Source organism: Terrapene carolina, unplaced genomic scaffold (assembly GCF_002925995.2).
Source record: "Terrapene carolina triunguis isolate 2854851 unplaced genomic scaffold, T_m_triunguis-2.0 Scaffold523, whole genome shotgun sequence".
In the NCBI taxonomy this organism is placed as follows: domain Eukaryota; kingdom Metazoa; phylum Chordata; order Testudines; family Emydidae; genus Terrapene; species Terrapene triunguis.
The window spans coordinates 1428879-1445267 of NW_020664874.1; the positions used below are offsets into that span (position 1 = coordinate 1428879).

A 16389-nucleotide genomic window follows, 5' to 3' on the forward strand; every position below is an offset into this window, starting at 1 on the left:
ACCAAACCCCTTGTGCCTGCCCTTCCGATCCTCTCTACCAAACCCCTTGTGCCTGCCCCGGATCCCCACCAACCCCCCCCCGTGCCTGCCCCACCAATCCTCTACTAACCCCCCTGTGCCTGCCCCACCGATCCTCTACCAACCCCGCTGTGCCTGCCCTCCCGATCCCCCACCAACCCCCCCGTGCCTGCCCCACCGATCCTCTACCAACCCCCCTGTGCCTGCCCTCCCAATCCCCCACCAAAACCCTTGTGACTGCCCCCCCCGATCTTCCCCTGGGGTAGCAGGGGGCTGTGGGGCGGGATTGGGGCACTGGCAGTTCTGTGTGTGGGGAGCTCAGGGCTGGCGGGGGGCTGTGGGGCGGGATTGGGGCACTGGCTTGGATTGGGCTTCACGCCGCGGGCAGTTCTGGGAATCGGGTCAAGGGGGCTCAGGCTGCCCTCGTTTGCAGGTCAGCGGGCGCCCGATAACCAGAAAGCCCCAGTCAGCTCTCAGCCCAGGTAGGGCTCAGATCCCAGCCCTGTTGCAGTCGGAAACCCAGGGGCAGGCCTGGTGCTCTGTAGAGAGAGCCAATAGCCATATCTGAAAAAGGGAAAAAAGAGAACCCGGGGAACTACAGACCAGTCAGCCTCACTTCAGTCCCCAGCAAAATCATGGAATCCATTTTGAAGCACTTGGAGGAGAGGAAAGTGATCAGGAACAGTCAACATGGATTCACCAAGGGCAAGTCATGTCTGACCAACCTGATTGCCTTCTATGAGGAGATAACTGGCTCTGTGGATATGGGGAAAGCAGTGGACGTGATATATCTTGACTTTAGCAAAGCTTTTGATACGGTCTCCCACAGTATTCTTGCCAGCAAGTTAAAAAAGTATGGATTGGATGAATGGACTAATAAGGTGGATAGAAAGCTGGCTAGATCGTCGGGCTCAACGGGTAGTGATCAATGGCTCACTGTCTAGTTGGCAGCTGGTATCAAGCGGAGTGCCCCAGGGGTTGGTCCTGGGGCCAGTTTTGATCAATATCTTCATTACTGATCTGGATGATGGGATTAATTGCACCCTTAGCAAGTTGGCAGATGACAGTAAGCTGGGGGGAGAGGTAGATACGCTAGAGGCTAGGGATAGGGTCCAGAGTGACCTAGACACATTGGAGGATTGGGCCAAAAGAAATCTGATGAGGTTCAACAAGGACAAATGCAGAGTTCTGCACCTAGGAAAGAAGAATCCCATGTACGGCTACAGGTTGGGGACCGACTGGCTAAGCAACAGTTCTGCAGAAAAGGACCCGGGAATTACAATGGACGAGAAGCTGGATATGAATCAGCAGTGTGCCCTTGTTGCCAAGAAGGCCAATGGCATATTGGGCTGTATTAGTAGGAGCATTGCCAGCAGATAGAGGGAAGTGATTATTCCCCTCGATTCAGCACTGGTGAGGCCACACCTGGAGTATTGCGTGCAGTTTTGGTCCCCCCACTACAGAAGGGATGTGGACAAATTAGAGAGAGTCCAGCGGAGGACAGTGAAAATGATTAGGGGGCTGGGGCACATGTCTTACGAGGAGAGGCTGAGGGAACTGGAGTTATTTAGTCTGCAGAAGAGAAGAATGAGGGGGGATTTGATAGCAGCCTTCAACTACCTGAAGGGGGGTTCCAAAGAGAATATAGCTCGGCTGTTCTCCGTTGTTGGTAGATGACAGAACAAGGGGGTAGGTTTAGGTTGGATATTACGAAACACTATTTCACTAGGAGGGTGGTGAAGCACTGGAATGGGTTACCTAGGGAGGTGGTAGAATCTCCTTCCTTAGAGGTTTTTAAGGTCCGGCTTGACAGAGCCTTGGCTGGGGTGATTTAGTTAGTGTTGGTCCTGCTTTGAGCAGGGGGTTGGACTAGATACCTCCTGAGGTCTCTATCTTTAAAAAAGGGAAGAAGGAGGATCCGGGGAACTACAGGCCAGTCAGCCTCACCTCAGTCCCTGGAAAAATCATGGAGCAGGTTCCCAAGGAATCAATTCTGAAGCACTTAGAGGAGAGGAAGGTGATCCGGAACAGTCAGCATGGATTCACCAAGGGCAAGTCATGCCTGACTAACCTAATTGCCTTCTATGAGGACATAACTGACTCTGTGGATGAGGGGAAAGCAGTGGATGTGATATTCCTTGACTTTAGCAAAGCTTTTGATACAGTCTCCCACAGTATTCTTGCCAGCAAGTTAAAGAAGTATGGGCTGGATGAATGGACTATAAGGTGGATAGAAAGCTGGCTAGATCGTCGGGCTCAACGGGTAGTGATCAACGGCTCCATGTCTAGTTGGCAGCCGGTTTCAAGTGGAGTGCCCCAGGTGTCGGTCCTGGGGCCGGTTTTGTTCAATATCTTCATTAATGATCTGGAGGATGGTGTGGACTGCACCCTCAGCAAGTTTGCAGATGACACTAAACTGGGAGGAGTGGTAGATACGCTGGAGGGTAGGCACAGGATACAGAGGGACCTAGACAAATTAGAGGATTGGGCCAAAAGAAACCTGATGAGGTTCAACAAGGACAAGTGCAGAGTCCTGCACTTAGGACGGAAGAATCCCATGCACTGTTACAGACTAGGGACCGAATGGCTAGGAAGCAGTTCTGCAGAAAAGGACCTAGGGGTTACAGTGGACGAGAAGCTGGATATGAGTCAGCAGTGTGCCCTTGTTGCCAAGAAGGCTAACAGCATTTTGAGCTGTATAAGTAGGGGCATTGCCAGCAGATCGAGGGATGTGATCGTTCCCCTCTATTCGACATTGGTGAGGCCTCATCTGGAGTACTGTGTCCAGTTTTGAGCCCCACACTACAAGAAGGATGTGGAAAAATTGGAAAGAGTCCAGCGGAGGGCAACAAAAATGATTGGGAGGGCTGGAGCACATGACTTATGAGGAGAGGCTGAGGGAACTGGGATTGTTTAGTCTGCAGAAGAGAAGAATGAGGGGGGATCTGATAGCTGCTTTCAACTACCTGAAAGGGGGTTCCAAAGAGGATGGATCTAGACTGTTCTCAGTGGTACCTGATGACAGAACAAGGAGTAATGGTCTCAAGTTGCAGTGGGGGAGGTTTAGGTTGGATATTAGGAAACACTATTTCACTGGGAGGGTGGTGAAGCACTGGAATGGGTTACTTAGGGAGGTGGTGGAATCTCCTTCCTTAGAGGTTTTTAAGGTCAGGCTTGACAAAGCCCTGGCTGGGATGATTTAGTTGGTGATTGGTCCTGCTTTGAGCAGGGGGTTGGACTAGATACCTCCTAAGGTCCCTTCCAACCCTGATATTCTATGAACCCTAATCTTCTATGATTCTAAGGGTTCTTGGGACAGGACCTGCATAGGAAGAGATGGCAAAGGCTAAGGATCAGCATGTAGGAGACGGGGGAGAATGTGGGTGCAAGGGGACAGCCCTGCTGCGGGTTTCTGGTTGTCTGAAGCAGCAGGATGCTGTCTGAAGGACATGGCCTGGAGATGAACAGAGATAGAGACTCTGTCTGCCCTCAGAGAGCCGCTGAAGGCCTGGGAGTAATCGTGTGCTGAGTTGGGGAAGGGGGCCAGTAGCTGAGGCCCTCAGTCCAGCCCTCTGATTGAACTTCCTCTTTAATGCTCTAGAAGAGGAAACAGCATGTGACTAAAACAGGCTGATGTGATTAAATGGAGAGGAACAGCAAAGCCCGGTGAGGCCAGAGCAAGAGAATCCAGCGAGATGTGAGGAGGTTCGAATCATACCTACGCACGGCTGGAAGGGCCTCCTGAGGTCGTCTAGTCCAGCCCCCTGGGCTGAGGCAGGACCAAGTAAACCTAGACCAGCCCTGACAGGGGTTTGCCCAACTTGTTCTTAAAAACCACCAGTGGTGAGGTTTCTACAGCCTTCCACAGCTTAAATACCCTGGCAGACAGGTTTTCCTAATCTCTAACCTAAATCTCCCTTGCTACAGATTAAGCCCATTTCTTCATGCAAGTACCTTCAGGGGACATGGAGAGCAACCGATCACCGTTCTCTGTAGAACATCTCTGAACAGATTTGAAGACTGTTAACAGGTCCCCTCAGTCTTCTTTTCTCAAGACTAAACATGCCCAGGCTTTGTAACCATTCCTCATAGGCAGGTTTAATCATTTGCGTTACTCTCCCCTGGACTCTTTCCAATTTGTCCACATCTTTCCCAATGTGCAGCATCCAGAATTGGACACAGTGCTCAGTGCCGAGCAGAGCGGGACAGTTACCTCCCGTGTCTCACGTGTGACACTCCTGTTAATGCACCCCGGGATGATGTTAGGCTTTTTCGCAGCTGCATCACATTGTTGAGTCATATTCAATTTGTGATCCATTATAACCCCCAGATTATTCTCAGCAGTTCTACCGCCTAGCCAGTAATTTCCCATTTTGTAATTGTGCATTTGATTTTGCCTTCCTAAGTGTAGTACTTCACACTTGTCTGTATTGAATCTAATCTTGTTGATTTCAGACCAGGTTGTTGTTCTCTGCAAATTTTATAAGCATCCTCTCCACCCCATTATCCAAATCATTAATGAAAATATTAAATAGTACCAGACCCAGGACTGACCCCTGCAGGACTCCACTAGATACGCCCTCCCAGTTTGACAGCAAACCATTAATAACTACTGTTTTGAGTAACATCTTTCAACCGGTTGTGCAACCACTTTATAGTAATTTCATCTAGACCACATTTCCCTACTTGCTTATGAGACTGTCATGTGGGAATGGGTCAAAAGCCTTACTAAAATCAAGATAGCATGTCTACCGCATCCCCCATCCTTGCTCGGTATCACTCATTTTGTGCCTTAGCCTTTCTGATTTTGTCCCTTCGTGCTTGTGCGGTTCTTTTGTACTCCTCCTTAGTAATTCATCCATGTTTCTATTTTTATGGGATTCCTTTTTGATTTTCAGGTCGTTAAAGAGCACCTGTTGGAGCGATAGTGTCCCCTTACTCATTCTACAATTCCTTCGCATTGGGATAGTTTGCAGTTGTGCTTTTAATATGGTCTCCTTGAGAAACTGCCAGCCCTTCTCAACTCCTTCAGCCCTTAGATTGTCTTCCCAGGGGATTTTACCTGTCAGTTCTCGGGGTGTGTTAAAGCCTGCTTTTTTCAAAGTCCATTCTTCTTATTCCACTGCTTTCACTTCTTTCTTTCCTTAGAATCATGAAATCTGGCCTTTCGTGATCACTTTCACCCAAAGGGCCTTCCACCTTCAGATTCACAACCAACTCCTCCCTGTTGGTCAGATTCAAGTCTAAAATGGCTGCCGCCCATCTCCACTTTCTGAAACAAAAAGTTGTCTCTAATCCATTCCAAGAACTTACTGGAAACGTGTTTTGCTGTATCACTTTTCCAGCAGACGTCTGGGTAGCGATAGTCCCCCGTTGCTTCCAGGTCTTGGCTTTGGATATTTCTCTTATTTGTTCTAGAAATGCCTCATCCACCTCCTCTTCCTGACTTGGGGTCTGTAGTAGACCCTTTTCTGATGTTGTCCCTGTTTGATTCCCCCTTTTGTCTGTAGCCAAAGGCTTTTAGATGGTCTGCCTCTGACAGCCGTCTGGACCTCAGAACAAGGATATATATTCTTGATGTATAATGCAACATCACCTCCCTTTTTCCCCTGCCTGTCCCTCCTGCACAAGCTGTACAGCTCTGTACCAGTATTCCAGACATCAGAGTTATCCCACCAAGTCTCAGCGATGCCAGCTAAGTCATTATTTAGTTCAGACACTAAGACTGCCAGTCCTTCCTGTCTATGCATCGTACTCCTTGCATTTGTGTATAGACATCTAAACTGTTGAGCAGATTCCCTCACTGTTTCCCCTCTTGTTGCTTCTACGACCCTAGTGTAATTTTTCATCCCACTCCCACAACATGTTAGTCACCTTTTGTGCACCTACCCATAGGCTTTTGTGACCTGTCCCTTTGAACCTAGTTTAAAGCCTGGCTCACTAGGGTGGCGAGTCAGGGCCTGGAGATGCTCTTCACCTTGTTGGTCTCTTCCCAGAAGCATGGCAGGGCAGGGGGACCCCCGGGGCTACCCAAAACCCAGCTGCTCTCGAGTTGAGAAAGGCCAAGAGGGGAGGGGGCAGCAAAGAGAGCCTAAGCTTGCAATGGGGCTAGAGACCCAGAGAAGCCTGGATGAGGCTGAGCAGCAGAGGGACTGCCGGGGAGCCGCTGGGAGTGAGCCCCCGCCCGGCGCAGGGCGTGGCCAGCTGCAGCCTGGAGGCGAGGACGGTGGTTGTTTGTTTAGATCGCGGTAGTGCTGGGCGCTCTCGGAGCCTGTGAAATCTAGGACGATGGGTGAAGGAAGGGGCCTTCGCTGCTGTGCAGAAGGGCTAGGCAGCACTAATCCTAAGGGATGGGGGGACGTTCCCCACAGCAATGGGGGTGGCTGGCCAGCTTTCCTAGTGTAATTCTAATGACACAGCTCGCCCTGTCCCCTCACCTCAGCAGGACCCGGCTCCAGTGTCCTGACCCCTCCCTCCCCGAACCACACCTCTCTGCAGGGAAAGGAACAAACTCCACCAGGAGATGCTCAGGCAGCCGGACTGTAGGGGTCCTGGCAGAGGGTGGGTTTTCGGGCGGGATTCAAGAGGAGAGGGTGGAGTTGCCCTGTGGGCCAGCCAGGCAGTGTTGAGCCTGGCCCGTTGGCACCGCCGAGGGGACAGGCAATGCGGTAAGAGAGACAGTCCGATAAGGAATGAGGGGCAGAGCTTGGGGCGTGGGGCGGAGTGGCTGAGGTGGGCGCTAAGGAGGCTGGAGCAGCGGCTCAGTGGGCAGGGATGTGAGATCCCGCCGTTGGGAGGGGAAAGCAGCAGCCTGGTGCATTTGTGGCACACAGCGGGTGCAAGCAGAGCTGGCTGCCTGCTACAGGGGAGGAAAGGCTGGGAGTTCTGGGAACAGCTGCTGCTTCCCCCTCCCAAGTCATGAGGCGCTGTAGACGTCTGTCCACGCTGCACAGTGGTTTGAGCCAGGCAGTCGGCTCGAGGGGCCTGAGGCAGACCTGGGGGGGAGCCATGGAATCCGCAGGCTGGAGAGACCCGTCTCCGCCCCATGCCGTGGGCCCTCACAGGGCAGGTGCCGTCTGGTTTCAAACTTCCCTTGTAATGGGGCTCCCAGCCCTTCCCCAGCAGATAACTCCCCACCCCGCGGCTGAACCCGTCCCCTGCCAGCACTCTCCGCCCTTCTGCCGGAGACACCCCATGTCTGTCCCACCGCCGGTGCGCACTCACCTCGGGCACAGTTATCGGAGAACGTTTTCCCCTCCGCGGTGCCCGTCAGCCCCCTCTGCTGCCTGACGCTGCTGCATGTGGGTATGAGGGGGCAGGGCCAACCCCTCTTGGTGCCTTCAGAGGGCCATGGACAGTTGTTGGCGCAATCTTAGAATGCTCGTCTGAGGGAGCGTCCCTCAACTCTTACTGTTCGGAATTAGCGAGTTCGATTTGCTCGTTATGCTGGTAGGTTAGTCTGAGGGTTTTGGATTTCCCGCGTCAGCCCCAACGCCCGCGGACAGCGCCCCGAGTACACCACCTCGCCGCAGAGAACACCAGAGACGTCCCTGGCTCCTCAGTCTCACGCCCCAGGAGGAGAAACAGGCTAGCCTTCCACAGGCTCGGTCCTGCGCTCGGTCATGTCCGTGCCTGAGGCCAGTAATGGCAGAGACCCCAAGGAATGGACTGGAGGGTGTGTCTCTGGGGAGCCATCTTCAGCTGGATCAGAACATAAGAACGGCCACACTGGGTCAGCCAATGGTCCATCTAGCCCAGTGTCCTGTCATCCCACAGTGGCCAATGCCAGGGGCTTCAGTGGGAATGAACAGAAGAGTGATCCATCCCGTCACCTAGTCCCAGCTTCTGGCAGTCAGAGGTTCAGGGACACCGAGGATGGGGCTGCATCCCTGACCATGTTTCCCCATCCACCTGGGTCCTTAACAAGGGCATTCAGTCAGAGCGGGGCCAGCGCCCCCTGACAGCTCCCACGCCCCTCTCTGGGGGGCAGCTCTGTGGGGCCCACGTGGCTCTGGCTGCGTCCGCGCAGCCTCGTTCAGGGGTTCTCTCTCAGCCGAGACGCGGATTTCAGCCGCTGCCCTGGCCGCAGCAGCTCTGTCCTGCCAGCGCCTGGCCAGGGGACTGTGCGCAGCCCGAGGGGCCTTTTCATTCTCTCTCTTCAAAGCCTCTCTTTGCTTTGGGCCATTTTCCCAGGGTTCTTGAAATACTTTTCCTGGCACGTGCCCCCCCCCCCTCCCCCCAGCCCTTCTCCTGCTGATAGCCGGGGATCTGCCTCTCCCTCTGGGGCGCCTTCCCCTGAGCACCAGGGCCCCAGACGTCCAGAGGAGGGGTGGCTGCTGGTGAACACTCAGCCTGCGGCTAGCCTGGGGGGGCAATCCCAGGGGGTGCTGTGGGGCCGATGGCCTCTGGCTCGGTTGCCTCCCAGCAGTTGGTAGCCGGTGCCTTTTCACTGCCATGCTGTTCCCCTGCTGGCCCAGGGTAGCAGGCCGCCTCCTTCCAAGGGGGTTTGGCAGCTGCTTACTTGCTGCAGGACATGCTGTAAACATCTCATTAGGAGGCGCCTTGTGTCAGGCCGAGAGCCGCCGTGACAGTCCCGGGCGCACACCCCCTCCCTACCAGCTGCCAGCTTCCCCAGCACCTGGGCTGGCAGCCGGGGGCTGCTCGGCTGCACCCCTCCTCTGGGCGGCAGCCACAGGGCTCCTTACAGGGCGCTGTGCAAACACCCCAGCCCAGCTCTGCCCCCTTGGCCGGGGCGGCACAGAGGAGGGAAGAGACTTGCCACAGTGAGGCTGAGGGGGTGTGTGGCACTGATAGTGGGCGGGGGGGTGAGTAGGATGTTGCCAAGGGCTGATGGGGGGGGGTAGGTTGTTGCCATGGAAATAATCGAGTGGGGTGAGTAGGCTGTGGCTGGGGGCTGATGGGGGTAGGCTGTTGCCATGGGGATGATACAAGGGGGATGTGAGTGGGCTGTTCCTGAGGAGGTGTACTGGTAGGCGGGGCACCGCTTGGGGTTTTCAAGCTCGGGGTGGGAAGTCTAAAAAACTTGTCAACCATTTCCTGAGCTTACCCTGAATGGTGTCAGCCGGCGAGCGAGCGGGAGCAGCCTGCGGAGAAGCGACAGAACTAGACGCAATATTTACTTGGGTTGTTGACTGAGAAGCTGTTAATGGAGGGAATTTTCCACGCTCGTTGGTCATTCACCCGTTTCTTACCTGAGGGAAAAGGCCTCGCCTTGCTGCTGGTCTCCGTTTCTGTTGCCACGGCCTGCTCCCACTAACGTCAATCACAGCAATGAAGCTGGGAGATGGGGTGTAACAGGAATCCTAGGGGGCCGCATGCATTGCCGACTGAAACATAGGGCGCGGTGTAGGTCAGCTGGCCTTCCGTTCTCACCAGCCTCCCCTTGCCATGTCCAAGCCACACCTGCTCGGTGCAGGGGTTTTACCAAACCATTACGCCAGGCTTCGCTGGCTTGGCACCCTCCCAACTTTGACGGTGTTACACGGTCAAAATCCCTCCACTGTCGCCAGAGAACGGGGGGCTGGAAATCTGGCAGCTGCACCCAGCCTACGCCGTTCAGATAACTGTTCCTCATACCCGCAGGGAGCTTGTGGGGTGAGTGGAGCTAGCGATGGAAATGAGCCAGAGGGAGGTGGGTCCTGGGACAGGCAAGCGGAGGTATGGTTGAGGAGGCAGAAGGGGAGAAGTGGGGACCAGAACTGTGTGTCTGCAGGGTTGGGGCCATGCGCTGTGGGTGTGGGACTTGGGTGAGCAGTGGGATGGGGGCTGTAACAAGAGCAGTGGACAGGGTGTGATTAGAGGCAGGGGCTGGCCTGGAGGCCAAGGGGGGGCCAGGAGGTGGGGTTGGTGTTAGGAAGCTGGGGGTGTGGAGTGGAATTGTGAGGCTGGGGGGGGAGGTGACCCTGGCAACGGTTTAGGGGCTGGAGTCGGTGCAGGGGGGATGGGCCTTGCCAGATCTGATCCTGGGCCACAAAGTTGAATTGTGGGGCAGGATTGGTGCTTTTCTGTGCTTCCACGCCCCCTGCTCCAGTAGCTCCCTGGCTGCCGGGCTGGGCTCTTCGCTTCAGCCCAATGCCTGGGCTGTGCTGGCCCGGCCTGGCCCCACACCGCCTCCGGCGGCAGAGTTTGACTGGCTGGCTGTGCAGTAAGAAAGGCCTGGTAGTGTGGCAACACCGTTCCCCCGGCCACCCCCACCCCTCCTCTCCGGCACCGGGGAGAAACGTTCCCGCTACGTTTTTCCATCCATGTGCAGAATAAATGTTGTTCTGTTCCCCGAGGTATGTGCGGATGTGCCCCACCAGTAGAACAAAACACCTAGATATCAGACAGATTTGATTAAAATTACTCCAGCCAGGACAGGGTCGGCATTGTAGAATTCACTGCTCAAAGAATTAATTTAAGTGTAAGAGAGAAGTAAAAATGATGAAATGCAGAGACCAGAATAGCACACTTGAAAGAATAAAATCACAGAGAATATATGTGCATTGCAGGAAGTACCAAGAAGTAACAACTTGAGGGGAGGGGGGGGCTGCCGGGGAAGTCTCTGAGAGACCGGGCGCTGTCTCTTTAAGGCACTCACTCACCCGAAGGCTTGTTCAGACCTCAGAGCTGCTGCGAGTCCTGAGCCCTGTGTGACGAAGTGGGGGGTTTTCTTGTTTTCTGTGGAGTTTCAATGCTTTGCATGCGGAGGGGGTGAGACTCAGTTTCCCTGGGTGTTACGGGTTGACACCCTGTCCCTTCTACCTGCTCTGTGCAGCTGGGGTACAGGGGGCTGGGGAGGAAGACGGGGACATCCTGACATCAGCACCCTCCTTTCTCCCCCTGCCCCACTCTGCACAGCCAGCAGGAGGGTCCCAGGAGCAACGTGGCTGCAAAGCAGTGTGGGAGGGAGGCCCCTGACCACATGCTGCCGGCTGGATGTGCGTGGCTCTGCTAATCAACTGCACGGCACTGGAACCTCTCCCAGCCGTGCAGCTTACAGGGAACGCAGCCGCGGAGCCAGCTCCTTCGCATCCCCCGCGCTGCCGGCCAGGGACAAAATTCACCGGAGGGGGCAGCTGGGGGTGTCCCCTCTCAGCTCCGTTGGGGCCCCCTGCTGATAGGAGTGGGGCAGCACCAGTTCCTGGGGGTGGGATCCCAGCCACGCGCCTGCCATTGCTGGGCAGATCGCCCTCCCACCGTATCCACGCCAGGCTCCCCGGCTTTGTGCAGCCGCGTGGAACGGGGTCTGCACGGCCCGTAGGCCTGTGAGCCTGCAGGGGCCGCCCAGCTTTGCCGGCTCTTGGCTAGGCTCTCGGAATGGGCCAGCCCCTCGCTGTTCCACTGCCATCCTCCCTCTCAGGTACACACGGTCCCAGCACCATCTACTACCTGAAGCTTTAGGTTTGGGGGAAGGCCCATAGTGCACCTGGCCAGGATTCCTCCCTGACCCCTCCCCTCCCAGGCCATAAGCTTGAGGTTTGCTTAGCCAGCTCCCTGGCCCAGATAAGAACATAAGAACGGCCATCCTGGGTCAGACCAAAGGTCCAGCTAGCCCAGTATCCTGTCTTCTGACAGTGGCCAATGCCAGGTGCCCCAGAGGGAGTGACAGACCAGGGAATCAGCAAGTGATCCAGCCCCTGTCGCCCATTCCCAGCTCCTGGCAAACACTGCATGACTGTGAGCATTACTGGCCATGAGCCAGCCCAGCAGTAAAGAATCCCACGTCTGAGCTGTTGCGCCAGGGAGTCCACACGTGAGCCATGCTGCCCAGAGCCTTTGCCTCCAGCCTGGTTCGGGGCTGGGCAAGGTCCGAAGCAGCCGCTCACCGCGCTCCGGCTCTTCGAAGCGTCTAATTCCTCATCCCAAGTTCGATGACTGCAGCTGGCAGGGGGATGCTCTGCACCAGGCATGCTCTGGGTGACAGCTGGGCTGCGATTCGCAGAGTGCCCTGCCCCACCCTGCTCTGGAGGGCTCCAGGGCCTGCGATCCACTTACACATCCCCCGGATCACTGGACCTTTGAGCCCCGCATGTTCATAGCTCTGCCTTTTCTAAGGCGCCGGGCGCGGAGAGCCCGCCCTGTAGGGCCTGGAGCTCACCTCCCAGCCCTGGGTGAAGGGACTCGCTGGCTTGGGGCGGGCGAGCTGCCAGAGCGTGGGAGTCACCGTTCCTAGAAGCCTGCATGTGCCTCCCTCGTTCTGTCTGAGCAGCGGCTGGTTAGCGAGGCAGGAAGTGCCGTGAGGATGGCGGTGTCTAGGGCTGGAACATGAGAAGCCAGGGCTTGGTGGGCTCCCTGTTACTCTGCAGGGTTGTGGAGAACGCAGCCCCATTGTGCTCAGGTGTGCGGCTGGGGCGAGAGGGGCGGGGGGGGGTAGAAAGCAGAGGTGACTGGGAGAGTTTGAGGCGGGCTTGTCCCAGGGTGGGGGGTAGGCCCTTGGTAAATGCTGATGCTGTTCCGGATGACAGGGGTCTCTCCCTCTCCAATCCCTGATCCCAGGGCTGAGAGCTCTCCCGGCTATTCCCTGCGCACCTGATTGCAGGGTTGGTTTGTGGGGGGAGTGCAGCCCCCAGAGCTCCTCTCCATCCTCCCAGTGCTGCCCTCTCCCAGGCTGCGCCCCACACCACATGGGAGGGGACGGGGGGAGTGGGGCAGTCACTGCTCAGGGCAGGGCTCTGTGGGGGGGGGGGGGGCTGGGTACAGGCTTGGGTCCTAGTTGTTTTGCATAGTGGCTGATGAGAGCGGACCTAGGTCCTGGCAGGCCCGGGGTGCCCCTCAGTACCATTGGCACAGCATTCCTGGTCCCCGTCAGCACCGCCAGTGCAGCGCCACCCTTCGCATGGTGTTTGGGGAAGGAGGCCGGTGATTCTGTGTCTCCAGGGGCCTGGCACTTCCTTTGGGGTGGGGAAAGCCGTCCCCGGGCTCCTCGGCCTGGCACTGCCCCCGCTGCCTGGGCCACCCGCTCCGGGGACCAGCATGGAGCAGTCTGGGGCAGGGGGTTCCTGACCCCGACAGGCGACGGTGGCTGTGCTCACGCAGTGCTGCTCTGAGGGGGGCCCTGGCCCTTTGGCTGGGCATCACCCGAGGAGCGCTGGCATCCCTCATTCCCCGCTGCCCTGGGAACTGGCTCCCCTCCCAGGAGAAGGACTTTCGGGGCCCTGCCCTCTCTCTCACACCTGAGCCCTCTGTCCCCCTCCACTCCAGCCGTAGCAGGCTGGGGATATTCCCTGCCAGGCAGCACGGGACACCGGGCAGCACGGGACACCGGGCAGCACGGGGCGTGGTGCTCTCCCCCACCCGCCTGGGTCTAGACCCTGCATCCCCTGGAGAGGGGCACAGCCCCTCTGACGGCAGAAAGGGGCACGTCCAGTCATACATTCCCCTGCTGGGGCCATCATAAGCTGCCTGACTGACCTGGCTGTCTCCTTGGAGAGGGGAGTCCCCCATTCCCTAGAGGGCTCCACACAGAGTGCCCCACCATGGGCACTCCCCAGGCCAAGCGTTGCAGCCTGAGCCCCACAGCGAGAGAGTCCAGGACGGAACTTCATTGCTGCTGGGCACTGGGGGTCCCGGGCCCTGCCAGCCCCAACAGGGCCCACCTGATTGCTGGTTGAGCCAAGCAGTCCCTGAGGGGGATCTAGCACTTGGTGGCCCCTTCCCTGCCCACTGCCGGCTTTTGGGGGGTCCCTCCTCCCCGGACGCAGCAGGCAGCCCTGACTCCCCGTCTGCTCTCTCTGCAGGCTGAGAAGAAGGCCAAAGTCATTGCCGTCATGAACGTGGTGGAGGAGAGCCCACGGGCAGAGCCCCAGAAGGAGGAGGAGGCCAGCCCGCCCGCCTCGCAGCAGCCCACAGACCCCGCCTCGCCCAACGTGGCCACCACGCCTGAGCCAGTGGTGGCCGACGCCGTGGACAAGAGCACGTCCAAGTCAGCTGATGACGAGCCGGAGTACGAGGTGAGCTCAGCCGCATGCAGCGGGGGCCAGGGGGCCTTCGGGCCAGCGTTGCTGGGGGCAGATGTGGGGCGCACCGTCTGTTGGGAACCCAGCCACACCAGAGCACCCATGCCACGCTCTGGGACCTTAGCCACCCCAGATCCCTGTCGCCACCCAGGCTTCTCCCCTGCACGCCTCCCCTCCTACACCCTGCACCTCCCCGCCCCCGTCCTTCACTGCACCCCTCCCTCCCCCTGCTCCTCCCCTCCCCCACCCTGCACATTTCCCCTCCACGCCTCCCCTCCCCCACCCTGCCCCTCCCCCGTCCTTCCCTGCGCACCTCCCCTCCCTCACCCTGCACATTTCTCCTCCACACCTGCCCTCCCCCACCCTGTACCTCCCCTCCCCCGTCCTTCCCTGCACTCCTCCCTCCCCCTGCTCCTCCCCTCCCCCATCCTCCTCTCCCTCACCCTGCACATTTCCCCTCCATGCCTCCCCTTCCCCACTCTGCACCTCCCCTCCCCCATCCTTCCCTGCTCCTCCCCTCCCCCATCCTTCTCTGCACACCACCATTCCCCCACCCTGCACACCTCCCCTCCTCCACCCTGTGCCTCTTCCCCGTCCTCCCCTGCACACCTCCTTCTCCCATCCCCCATTCTTCTCTGCACACCTCCCCTCCCCATCCTTCTCTCCCCCATCCTTCCCTGCACATCACCTCTCCACCACACTGTGCCTCTCCCCGCACGCCTCCCCTCCCCCACCCTGTGCCTCTTCTCTGTCCTTCCCTCCATACCTCTTCCCCTCCACTATCTTGTGCCTCCCCTCCCCCATCCTCTCCTGCTCACCTCTCCTCCCCCAGCCTCTGTCTCCCCCCCGTCCTCCCCTGCACACCTCCCCTCCCCCAGCCTCTGCCTCCCCCCGTCCTCCCCTGCACACCTCTCCCCTTCCACTATTTTGTGCCTCCCCTCCCCGTCCTCTCTTCCCCCACCTCTGCCTCCCCCCGTCCTCCCTTATACACCTTCCTTCTGGCCGCTCTGCATCCCCGCACTCCTCCCCTGACCTCGCCTGTCCCCAGCTCCCTCTACTGGCCTACACGTGTGTATCTCCTCCCTGCCCATTCCTGTCCCCCCCACTTGCCTGACCCCCGCATCCCCACTGTTCCCCTTTCCCCGTGTCCAGCCCCCTGCTTTGCCCCTCCCCGGGCAGGCCCAGCTCTGTTCCTGACTGGGGGGGCCCACTCTCTGACGCTCCGTCTGCTCCCCGGGCTGGCAGGATGGCCGAGGCTTCGGGATCGGCGAGCTGGTGTGGGGGAAGCTGCGTGGATTCTCCTGGTGGCCTGGCCGGATTGTGTCCTGGTGGATGACTGGGCGGAGCCGAGCAGCCGAGGGCACTCGCTGGGTCATGTGGTTCGGAGATGGCAAGTTTTCCGTGGTAAGTGGCAGCGCCAGGCGCCGTCCGGGCTGCGGGCTGGCAGTTCTCGGGCCTGCCCTGGCGGAGGGGTGCCCTCCTCTCACAGCCCCCATCTCTGCCTCCCACAGGTCTGTGTGGAGAAGCTTCTGCCACTCAGCTCCTTCTCCAACGCCTTCCACCAGGCCACGTACAACAAGCAGCCGATGTACCGCAAAGCCATCTACGAGGTCCTGCAGGTAAGAGCAGCCGGAGAGGGGGCCCCTTGCAGTCCCTGTGCCCATCCACCCATGAGCCTTGGCAGGAGTGTGACCACGGGCCGGTCCCGCAGGGTCTCTGGGCATTACGGAGGGCGAGGCGCTCAGACGCTCGGCGATGGGGGCCGGAGAGAGACTCCCTGGCAGGGAAGGGCTCCCTGGCCTCGGTCCCATCCATTCAGCTAGGCAGTGCTATGGGTCCTGGAGTTAGACCTGCAGTTATCTGCGTGGGCAGCTGCTTCCTCTGCCCCACGCCACCTCCTGCGCTGCTCATCGGGGTGTCTGCAGCCCGCTCGGGGCAGTGGCGGTGGCTTGCTAAGGGGCACTGCCGCGCTCAGCCCAGGCCTGAATGATGTGGGCTGTGTCGGGGGCCCTGCGCCTCCCGGAGCCAGCGGCACTGTCCTGGCTGCACTCACAGCAGGGCAGAGCCCTGCCATGGGGCAGGGGAGGCCCCTCTTGGGCTGTGGGCGACTGGCCTGACCCTGGGGCTCGCTGTGCAGGTGGCCAGCAGCAGAGCGGGGAAGATCTTCCCAGCCTGCCCCGAGAACGACGAGACAGACACTTCCAAAGCGGTGGAGATCCAGAACAAGCAGATGATCGAGTGGGCCCTGGGGGGCTTCCAGCCGTCTGGTCCCAAAGGCCTGGAGCCACCAGAAGGTAACGGGCTTGTGGGATGGGGCGGGCGCAGCTCCAGGCAGGGGGAGCCAGGCTGCGGATTGGGCACTGGGCTACAGGGAGGGGCAGTGGGACTCGCCTGCGTATACGTGGCACCAGGC

General features: G+C 58.4%; 1 protein-coding gene across 1 annotated transcript in view; it reads left to right on the forward strand.

The window, feature by feature from the left end:
* Positions 1–16389, forward strand: part of DNMT3A (DNA methyltransferase 3 alpha) — a 130398-nt gene that overhangs the window by 96958 nt on the left and 17051 nt on the right. The window contains exons 6-9 of the mRNA XM_029913229.1: positions 13758–13970; positions 15222–15380; positions 15488–15595; positions 16114–16270. Coding sequence (XP_029769089.1) covers positions 13758–13970; positions 15222–15380; positions 15488–15595; positions 16114–16270 — 637 coding nt within the window. The remainder of the gene's footprint in view (positions 1–13757; positions 13971–15221; positions 15381–15487; positions 15596–16113; positions 16271–16389) is intronic.